The sequence below is a fragment of the Berghia stephanieae genome, chromosome 9, assembly GCF_034508935.2.
Source record: "Berghia stephanieae isolate SIO BIC M18660-M18661 chromosome 9, UCSD_Bste_1.3, whole genome shotgun sequence".
Lineage (NCBI taxonomy): Eukaryota > Metazoa > Mollusca > Gastropoda > Nudibranchia > Aeolidiidae > Berghia > Berghia stephanieae.
The window spans coordinates 5,167,914-5,179,120 of NC_088368.1; the positions used below are offsets into that span (position 1 = coordinate 5,167,914).

The following is an 11,207-nucleotide window of genomic DNA, read 5'->3' on the forward strand; positions in this document are numbered from 1 at the left end:
ACATCTGAGGTTTGAGGTCTGAGGTTCGATCCCCAGTCGATGTTGACTGATTTTTTGGGATGGCTTTTTTCTTGTATGTTTCTTTCTTGCTTTATCTGGCACCTTTCATACACACTTGTTTTGTTCTATATCAGACAGGAATGCTCTTTGCTGAAATTAAAAAAAACAAACAAAAACCTGAATTTTTTTTCTTGTAAAGTGTGTCAGTGCATGACATAATCAGCTGGAAGGTGAAAATTTTGGATTTGAATTTTTTTTTTTGCATTTTCTGAAAAACTATGCTCCCAGAACATTTAAATCTTGTTTTTAAAAAGTAAACCGGGTGATTTTTCATGAGGTTATGGTCAGATGTATGGGAAAGGTATCCAGCAACTTTTCTCAACTTTCATACTTTTTCAACTTGACTAGCTGTAAAAAATATTTAGAAGCGAAATTAAGCTTTGAAATTTCCCGAAGATGTACAAAAAGGGTTGATTTAATCATTTATGACAAGAACTCATTTTTGGATAAAAATTGACCTTCTAACTAAACTTGGCAATATCTCAGTTCAAAACTTTTTACCATCTGACTGATTATGTTATTCACTGTAACATATATGAAAACATTTTGTGCCAAGTTTCTCTTCACCAAATGATATCACTTTAAATCATGGAAAAAGATACATATCCACCTAGCTTCCCATTAACTGTTGCCTTTAAACATCCAATACTTTCATTTAAAATAAAATCAAATCAAATCACCACTGCCAAACAAAGGTCAGCCAGAGGATTTCAGAAGGCCGGTTTACCGGTCCTGGGTACGAGCCTCGCTCGGCGCATAGTTGAGTCCTTGGAAAAGGCTCTTTACTCACATTTTCTAAACCGTATTCAGGTGTAAAATGAGTATCATGCCATTAACAGCATTGTCTCTGTTGGAAGAGAAATTGTAAGATCGCGTAACAGGCGTCATGTCTCGTTCTACATGCTACATGTTGCTGTTGGTCAGGGACCCTTTGTAAAGTGCTTTGAACATGTTTAGTAGATATTGCGCTATATAAAAGCTTTTTTGTTTTTTTATCAAATCTTCATGGCTTCTGATATTATCGATTTCACCTTCATCGTCAGCATTGGTTCAACTTCTTGATCAAGTTCAAATTCATTAAACGGGTTTTCATCAATTTAATTCGTTAAAATTAATACTTAATTTTCTTAAAAATTTCTCATGACAACTTTTGTCTTAAAAAGTGCCATTGAACACGTAAGGTGGAGACAGGCGTTCTATAAATGTTATTTATATTTTATATATATATATATATATATATATATATATATATATATATATATATATATATATATATATATAAGATCATTTTCAACAACAAATGAATGAACAAACGAATAAATTTATAATAATAATAAATAAATAAATAAACAAAAACAAACAGATAGATAGATATAGAAATGAAAAAGATAAAATAAAATAAATAAATAAACAAAACATAAATATACAAAACAAATAAACAGATAAAAAGATAAAGGAATGAAAAAAAAAGAATAAATAAATAAATAAGTGAATAAACAAAAACAATAAATAAATAAATAAATAAATAAATAAATAAATAAGTAAATAAATAACAGATCCAGATACCCAATCACTGCTGGGTGGACAAGGGAGGTGGGGGAGGCGGGGATCAGAAAAAAAAGTTCTGACTTATTACTAACAAATAAAACGAAAAAAAAGAAGTTGTTGCCAGTCCAGGCAGGTCATCTTGGTATCAGCTGTCTGGCAGATTTTCCAATATTATGGCTTCAATCCCCACCCTTTTTATACACGACTCTATGGTTCGGATCACGTTATTGACGCGCCTGTCCAATGCTTTCAAGTGGGCGTCTGACAACACGGGTGCTACGGGATCGTGTGACAATAGGCTGGATAACACACCGCTCAACACACCGTCTTGGAGGGCTAAAAGTCTCTGCCACATGTGGGAGCGAACCCTGGGAAAGGGATGGAAAATGAAAATGAAATAGCTGGAAAAAAAATTATCGATCACGGTAACACAAGGAAATTCTTTATAATAATATATAATTCATTCATCTAAAAAAATGGAAATTCGTTTACAGACGTGGCATGTATAAAACTGTATAAACACAAAGTTGAGAATCTATGGCGACAATGTATACATATATATATCTATATATCTATACATTTTTAAGATCGAAACATGTTCTCCCCACGACCCCAGGTTTGAACCTATAAGCAAATGCACAAAAATGTAAAATTATACAACCAAGAACCAATCGCGACACTTAATATATTAAGTTGATAAATTGAGATAGGCCATACCCCTGGCCTTTAGTCCGAACTTGTGTGTGTGTATTTAAAAGATAGTGATATATGAAGAATATAACCATCAAGTCATTTCAATCAAATATCGAGGTTTCTACTAGAATAAAAGTCGCCTTTAATATGTCATGGAGGGGGAGGGGGGGGGGGGGGGGGGTCCTGATAGCTCAGTTGGTAGAGCACTTGCTTCAAAAGCAAAGGGACCAAGATTGATTTCCAGGTGTAGTCGATATATTTATATGACCCCCCCCCCCTGTCCACCTAACCTAGCAGTGAATGGGTAGATGAGCCTGTTTGATGTAGCGGAAAGTACTTTGCGATAAACAAGCGTCCTATCCATAGGATTGTTATAGTCCTTTACACGCTCTAGAAACCGGGATAAACTCTGGCTCAGAAGGACTTAAAAATTTTTTTAAATGTCATCGTTATTGTGTAGATTTGGGGGGAGGGAGAGCGTAAAAAATCTGTTTAACCCTCTCCTTACCACCCAAAGGATAATCGTCACATTCGTTATGAAACCAACAATTTTCTCATTCTGATTTCTCTTGTACATCACAGAATTTAAAGAAATGCTTTGATTACAGCTATAAATACTAAACACTGTGTTGTTGAGCTCATTTTGTGAACAACATTCTGTATAGAATGCACTTTTAAATTTTTGTTTGATTAGGAAAGGTCTATTTTGTGTCGGATGGGTGTGAACCTTCGGGGGAAATTCTAAAAATAGCTGGTAAGGAGAGAGTTAACTTCTTTAAAGTGCGATGTTGATGCTTTAGAAAAATAAAACCATGCACTGAATGGACTGTGAGCTTCAAAAACGTGAGCTTTTATATAGCGCAATATCCACTAAATGTGCTTAAAGCACTTTACACAGGGTCACTGCCACAGCAACATGTAACGTGTAGAACGAGACATGATGCCTGTTAGGCGATATTACATTTTTTCCGGACAGAGACAACTCTGTTAACGACCAGGTACTCATTTTACACCCGAGTATGGTGAGAGAATGTGAGTAAAGAGCCTTTTCCAAGGACTCAACTATGCGCAGACGAGCGAGGCTCGAACTCAGGACCTTCGGAGCCGAAAGCGAGTGTCATACCACAAGACCACTTAGCCAACGGGACTAGAATCTGACAGGATTGTTTAAGATTGTAAAACATTCTGAGACACTTCAACATTAATTAAAGTAGACCGAGAAATGGGGTTATTCAGATAATTGTACAAGAATTATTAATAAATACTATACTCACATACAACACTGGTAGAGGGGAGCTAAAATTGACCTCTCATCGTGATAAGGGTTGCCAAAGCTGAAAAAAAAATAAGATAAGATACGATAAGATAAGATGAACTTTATTTATTCGCTTCTCGAAATTTACATTGCCATAGACTAATGAAATTCAAAAAATAATTGAGCAAATATTAATTATTTTTTTTTAATGAAATATAATGACATAGACATTAACTAGAGAAAAGCTTGACAAAACTAAAACACATTAAAAAAAATAAAACAAAATTAAAAATTAAATGAGTTTAGTTATTTTGCTTTTTATCCAACCAGTCAACACTTGGTCACTAAAGCTTGGATTCTTGTGAAAAATGCCCCTATGTTCCGTTTTGCAATAATTCTTTTTTTTTTTTTTTTTTTTTAAATCTTTGTCCAACTTCCCTGTCCTTTTATGAGATCGGTGAACTCTTCAGTCATTTCTCAGACACAAATAGTAATAGTGTGGATGTCCCAGTTTTGACTTATCATGTTACTTTCTCTTATATATATAAAAAAAAAAAAATAAAAAAAAAACATTAAAAAAAAAAAGATATGCTTGTATTTGTGGTGACACTTGATTTGGATTAAAAACAAAAATTGGATGCCGAAAAAAAAAAATGATTTAATGATCCACTATTCTAGAATATTGCAAACATTTTGACAGCTATTCCAGCCTTCCGTCAGACGCAAAAAAGGAAGTCTTCTATTGTGTTTGAATAAAGTGATTAAAAATTACCAAACTAATTGTTGACGATTATAATTCTCATGTCACATCAATGATGAACAAACATTGTAAAATATAAAAAAGGACCTAAAAAAAAAAAAGAAGAACTAAAATAAAAAAAAAGCAAACAAATTATTATTTTTAAATGGGTAAATGTTATTTTTAATAATCACATCTTAGAAAAAGAACATCATTATTTTTAAAAAAGGACTAAAAAAATACATTTTAAATTAATAGATAAATATTTGAAAAAAACAACAAACAAACAGATAAAAAGCCATCGTAAACCTTTTCCCATTATCCAGTATAATCAGCATACTGTCTGGAAATCCCTCAAACGTTTCAAACATGTGTCGATCCGCATTGCCAATGAGGTAATCAAAGATGGCCGTGTCTATGATATCCAGTAGGAGTGGCGTGCCCTTGTAATTGACGTGTCGCTGGACCAACTCACACCAGTCCTCTCTCTGTTTCCATCTGGTGAGGACACGTAAATTGAGCTTTTACACAGTGCAATATCATTATCCACTAAACGTGCTCGAAGTGCTTTACAAATGGTCCCTGACCAACAGCAACACGTAACATGTAGAATGAGACATCAGTGTCTGTAAGGCGATATTACAATTTTTTTTCGACAAAGAAAATGCTGTTAATGACCAGGTACTTATTTTACACCTAAGTATGGTGAGAGAATGTGAGTAAAGAGCCTTTTCCAAGGACTCAAAATGCACCGAGCGAAGCTCGAACCCAGGACCTTCCGATCCAAAAGCAAGCGTCATACCACAAGACCACATAGCCGAACATAGGATTATAGATGGGGGTATGGAGAGGGGGGGGGGGGGGGGGGGGGGGGTGCAGCTATGTGGTCTTGTGGTATGACCCTCGCTTTTGAACCGGAAGATCTTGGGTTCAAGCCTCGTTCGGCGCATAGTTGAGTCCTTGGAAAAGACTCTTTACGGACAATCTCTCACCGTACTCAGGTGTAAAATGAGTACCTGGTTGTCTCTATCCAAGAAAAAATTGTATTGTCGCCTAAAAGGCGTCAAGTCACATCCTACATGTTGAGTGTTGCTGTTGGCCAGGGAGCCCTTGTAAAGCGCTTTGAGCACGTTTAGTAGATATTGCGCTATAAAAAAGCTCAATTTTTTTTTTTCAGTTTTTTTTTAGAATAAAAAAAAGCAAAACAAATTTTGTATACTTGGAATTGAACGGTTTGTGAATAAAGCCACTGATACACTTTCATTCACATTAACTATAGTTATCCCAAACTAGTGCTCTTTACTAGGTGGCTGTCACAAATTATCACAAATGAGGTCTCTTTGGACAGTTTCTCTTTCTCTTGAATTTAAGTTACGAAATCATCCTTAGGGCGGAGGAAGACTTTAGAAGCTGGGTTGACGAAATACATTTGGAGGTGTAGCCATAGGCTAATACTACTACTACTACTACTACTAATACTACTAGTTATTGGTGTAAAACCTATACCAGTAAAATCAGCAGCCTTTGAAGATTAAAATATCCCAAATTGTAGCTGCTATCTTTCTAATCTTCATTGCAAAGTGTCATCCATGTAAACAAAGCCTGTTGTTTTTTTTGTCTTTTCCTATACAAGATTTATTTTTCTTCACAAATCACCGAAAAATGAAACTTTAGAAACCCATAACTTTTTCATTTATTTTCCGGATTTGATGAATAAAGTGTTATTTTTCATAGTCTGGGAAATCACATGTGTCGATCCTTTGTAATTTAATCGTTGCTGCTATTTGAATAACGCCAGTGGAATACCTACATGAACCAAAGGATCAAAACTGTAAAGTGACTTTTGGTGCCATTGAGACAATTCGGTTACTGCTATTTTGGTGAAATTTTGTTGAATTGGTTGAATGATAATTCTAAAGGTAAAGTAAGGGTAAAAGTAACTAGGTAAAGTGCACCAATAATATAATTATGCCTTTCCAACCAAACATACCATGAGTATTTATATTCTGCAACATCCACTAAAATGTGTAGTAAAATAAAGGAAGTAAAAAATGACCCTTATAAAAGATGCAAACCAAAATAAACAATGTTTCGGCCTCTGGCCTTCTTGTTTACCTGAAGAAGGCCAAAGGCTGAAACGTAGTTTCCTTTATTTGGAATCTTTTATAAGAGTAATTTTTACTCCCTTTATTTTTACTATACATTTTATTAACTCAATTGTGACCCATCGTCTCAAAACGGTATTATGTCGGAACGAACCAGATGTTTAAAAGCCGAATTTAATGTTAAAACTGGTCAAAATTATAAATTGTTGGCATTATCACCCTAAAATATGGTATCCATTCTCCTCAATAAAACATACAAACTCAACACAAGTCTGATATTTCTGGCTATAAATTCAATTTTCAACACCTTAACCAACCCGACTTAATACCGTTTTGGGGCGAAGGGTCACATTTAGGCACCTCTAGATTTTGGTAAAACATCCACTAAACATGCTCAAAACACTTTACAACACAGAAACTACACTTCTTGTCCAAAACGAGCGATAATCTTTCCCAAGGAAAAGCGAAAAAATTGCCTGACTAGTCACAGTGCTATTCCTTAACCATTCAACCAATGAAGCTTGGGATTGCAAAAAATACCAATAAAAAATTAATATTAGAAGCTTTGGGATTGTAGTTGACCTCAGAATCCAAGTTCATCTATTTGTTGATGAACTACAATTATTATATCCTCTGATTTTGGGGCAAACCTGATGTTACTAGAGCCAGATAGCAAAAAATGTTACAAGGCTTCTTTATTATCCTTTGTAAGGGGAGTCAGTAAAAATAAAACTCATACAAGCTCGACCCTGCCTGGGATCAATCTTAGTTCCTTGCATATGAAGCGAATGCTCAACCAACTGAGCGATATATATATATATATATATATATATATATATATATATATATATATATATATATATATACATATACATATATATAAACAGTTGAAAGATAATTAAGATTGTTTGACTTCTACAACGTTGTAGCAACGCTCGGTAACAACGTTGTAGGAGTCAAACAATCTTAATTATCTTTCAAATGTTTATAAATAGCTCCTTTTATACTAAAGTTGAGCACTATTATTTCATGGTTTTTGTTTTTATAATATATATATATATATATATATATATATATATATATATATATATATATATATATATATATATATATATATATATATATATATATATATATATATATATATATCGGGATCCCCGTCTGTCGATATTGCCCTATAATGTGTGGAATTTGTACAATAAAATAAACATACTTAGGCTCCACATTTTTCTTGTATGTCCTTGACCAGGGGTGCCGGTGTTTCGTCAGCTTCAGTTTATCTGGCATCCATAAGATTATAGTTCCTTCCAGTTTCCCACCCGTAGCACAAACACCATCCTCGGGACCTTTACAGTAAAGACACTTGCCGAAAAAGCATAGTTCTCCATCTGGTGAATGCCGACAAAACAAGAAAAATAAATAAAAATCAAATTTAAAATCACTTTCAAAGGGATCCTGATCAATTTTTCACAACAAAACCTCTTTTATGATACTATCTTTTCTGAATAAATCAACTTAAATCTTTTAAAAAATAACATATATATATATATATATATATATATATATATATATATATATATATATATATATATATTATATATATATATATATATATATATATATATATATATATATATATATATATATATATACTGTATAGGGTAATATTCACTAAACTCAAACTTGCTCAAAGTGCTTTACAGGGGGCTGCGTGGCTCAGCGGTACGGTCTTTGCTTTATACCCAAAAGGTATCAAGTTCGATCACCAGCCGCTGTGCTGTGTGGCCTTGAGCAAGTCAAATCGCCTTAAGACCAATTTGCGGCGCTGCACTGCGGCTGACACCTGGGTTATTCCAGTCTTCCCTTGGAATAGACCCTTGAGATAAATTTCGCTATGGGATGAATAAAGGGAGTTTCATTTTACTTTATCTTTATTTTTAAATAAATTAAAAAAAACAAAAAAAAAAACAGACAAACCAAAGTAACATTTTTTTCTGGTTATTTTGAAGTGCCCTAAAAAGACTGTGAAGCACAAAAAGCTGTCATATTTTGGACATATGCGAAGACATGATAGTCTCGAAAAAAGGATAATGGAGGGAAGAATTGAAGGAAAGAGAGGCAGAGGAAAACAAAGGAAATCCTGGACAGATGGCATCAAGGAAGCTACAGGACGGCGCATGGCAGACTGTAACGAGGCTGCAATGGACCGTGAAGGATGGAAAGCCATGACATCCGACCTCTGGAAAGAGCTGGAACCCGGGTAAGCTAAAAAGAAATATAGAAGATAAAGATAGAGATAACTAGAAAACATTTAAAACAAAACCACGAATATTATTACCATGAATATTGTTACCATAAATTATTACCTTGTTCAAAGAATGTCTTTGCTAGAGTTCTCGTGGACACTGACAGTATGTCTTTCTGGAGATCGAGCCTTCTGCCGACAGCCAAGGGTGTCCGCCTTAGTTCCAAAATTCTGAGTATGGTGACAAAAAAAAAGGTCAATGATGGTATACAAGTGTTGAGAATAATAAATTACTATAAAAATTTGACCATTTGGTACAAAACGTTATTACAGTGGAATCTGCATAAAGTCAACATTCTTAAAATCAACTTCTGCATAAAGTCAACATTCTTAAAATCAACTTCTGCATAAAGTCAACATTCTTGAAATCAACTTCTGCATAAAGTCAACACCTCTCATTGATCCCAAATTTTCTGTTATTTGTCTAGGTGTCATCAATTTATCCATTTAATCCTTTCTTTTTCTTCTTCTTCTTCTTCTTCTTCTTCTTCTCCTTCTCCTCCTCTCTTCTTCTTCTTCTTCTTCTTCTTCTTCTTCTTCTTCTTTCTTCTTCTTCTTCTTCTCTCCTCTCCTCTCTCCTCCTCCTCCTCCCTCTCCTCCTCCTCCCCCTCCTCCTCCTCCTCCTCCTCCTCCTCCTCCTCCTCCTCTCCTCCTCCTCCTCCTCCTCCTCCTCCTCTCTCTTCTTCTTCTTCTTCTTCTTCTTCGTCTTGTGGAAACTTCCAATATTGTCGAGGATCACTCCGCAGTTTGTAGGGTATTACATTTTAAACTTGTTTAAACACTGAACATACTACTAATAAAAAAGACATCGATTAAAAAGTCACGATGTGAGCTCTAACAACTGTGTAAAGGCAAGTTGGCAACCGTCTTCAACCATTTTTCAACTGTATATTAATCCTATACCTTCCTTGTGGAACATAGGGCTTCAACAGTCCATCTCCACCATATTCTATTCTTTGTCTTCTTCTTCTTAAGCCAGTAAATACAATGTTATGTTCTGTTGAAGTTTCTGTAGCCTTGTATTTTTCTACAGGGTGTGGCTTCTAATCTTACACACAACTCTCCTTCTTTTTCCAGGCTTGGGACCAGCAAGCAAGTGCCCTTTGGAAGTGTCGCTGATAATGGATAAAGTCAGTCGGGTTTAACCCTCTCCTTACCAACTATAAGTAAATCGTCACATTCGTTACGATACAACCAACATTGTTAATATTCAAATTTCTTTTGTACATCATAAAATTTATTTTAAAATGCGCAGTGTGTTGTAGAGCATGTTTTGCAAAACAAATTATCATATGTATCGCGAGAACTTTACTGCTATTGTGTTCGAGGATAAAAAATATATTTTTGTGTTAGTTGGGTGCGACGTTTTGGGGAAAATCCTGAAAATGGCAGGTAAGGAGAGAGTTAAAGTCAACCAATCTTTCAATCCTAGTCTTGCAGTTTTGGCTTTATCAAGCTTCCACTGTATGTCTGCAAGAATCCCATGCTTAGAACTGAATTCAGAGCTTAACTCTTTGAGCGCTGAGGTTATATTTGCATTTCAATCACAAAATGGCTGACACCTGATTGAGGCAGCATGAATGACAAGCTAAGACAAAGCGACATTTGAATTGGTGCAAAATCTCAATTAAAATACCCCCCTAGGGCCAATTGAATGTTCTGATGAAAGAAATGATACCATTTGTTCAATTGAGAGTGCTTTTGTAGAAAGTTATATTGGATTACATTATTATTTTTCCTTTCAAGACCACCCCACTGTGCAGCCAATGGCCAGCAGAACAGATTCGGCTCTGGCCGCAGAGTGGGACCAATGATGCTGAAAGAGTTAACCTATATTATATGAATTAAAATGTCTCTTCTTACTTGTTAAATGTTGCTGTTGGCTCGGGACTCCTTGTAAAGCGCTTTGAGGATGTTTAGTGGGTATTGTGCTCTATAAATGCTTGCGTTGTTAAAATAAACATTTTGACGTAGGAGAACGAGTAATCCATAACGTGGAAAAAACTTACTTTTACTGTTGCTGTTGACCAGGGACCCCTTGTAAAGCGCTTTAAGCACATTTAGTGGATATTGCGCTTTATAAAGCTTAATTTTAAAGGTCCATAGAGACAGTTGGTTTTGCGTTAAACAGTGATAAATGATGACTACCATTTGGTTAGGACACCACTTCTCTAAAACGTTTGAATGTCCACCAATTTTTTAGACTCCGAGAAATGAAAGCAAACAAACCTTCCCAGGTGAAAAGCGGCAATCTCCCCATTGTGTCTGTCTCTGCCTTCATAAGGGGTCCCTGTTATCACATAGTCACGGGTGTACCTGAAGAAAGAATATCAAATATAAATAAAGTCTAGGTGCAAATGTTATAAAAAAAGGGAAAATGTACAGTCAATTATAGTTTACAGTTCATTTAATTAATTCATAAATCACAATATTATCCACGCCATGGGCTGAATATCATTTAATCTAATATTTATTAATTAATATTAATATTTAACTCAAACT

General features: G+C 34.8%; 1 protein-coding gene across 1 annotated transcript in view; it reads right to left on the reverse strand.

Moving 5' to 3' along the window:
• Positions 1 to 1,518: 1,518 nt before the first annotated feature.
• The window catches only part of LOC144979555 (glycosaminoglycan xylosylkinase-like), a 66,938-nt gene continuing 57,249 nt past the window's right edge, over positions 1,519 to 11,207 (reverse strand). The window contains exons 4-9 of the mRNA XM_078926283.1: positions 10,935 to 11,021; positions 8,767 to 8,876; positions 7,614 to 7,788; positions 4,605 to 4,793; positions 3,576 to 3,635; positions 1,519 to 1,976 (exon numbers count right to left, since the gene is read on the reverse strand). Of these exons, the coding sequence (XP_078782409.1) occupies positions 1,754 to 1,976; positions 3,576 to 3,635; positions 4,605 to 4,793; positions 7,614 to 7,788; positions 8,767 to 8,876; positions 10,935 to 11,021 (844 nt within the window). The 3' untranslated portion in view covers positions 1,519 to 1,753. The remainder of the gene's footprint in view (positions 1,977 to 3,575; positions 3,636 to 4,604; positions 4,794 to 7,613; positions 7,789 to 8,766; positions 8,877 to 10,934; positions 11,022 to 11,207) is intronic.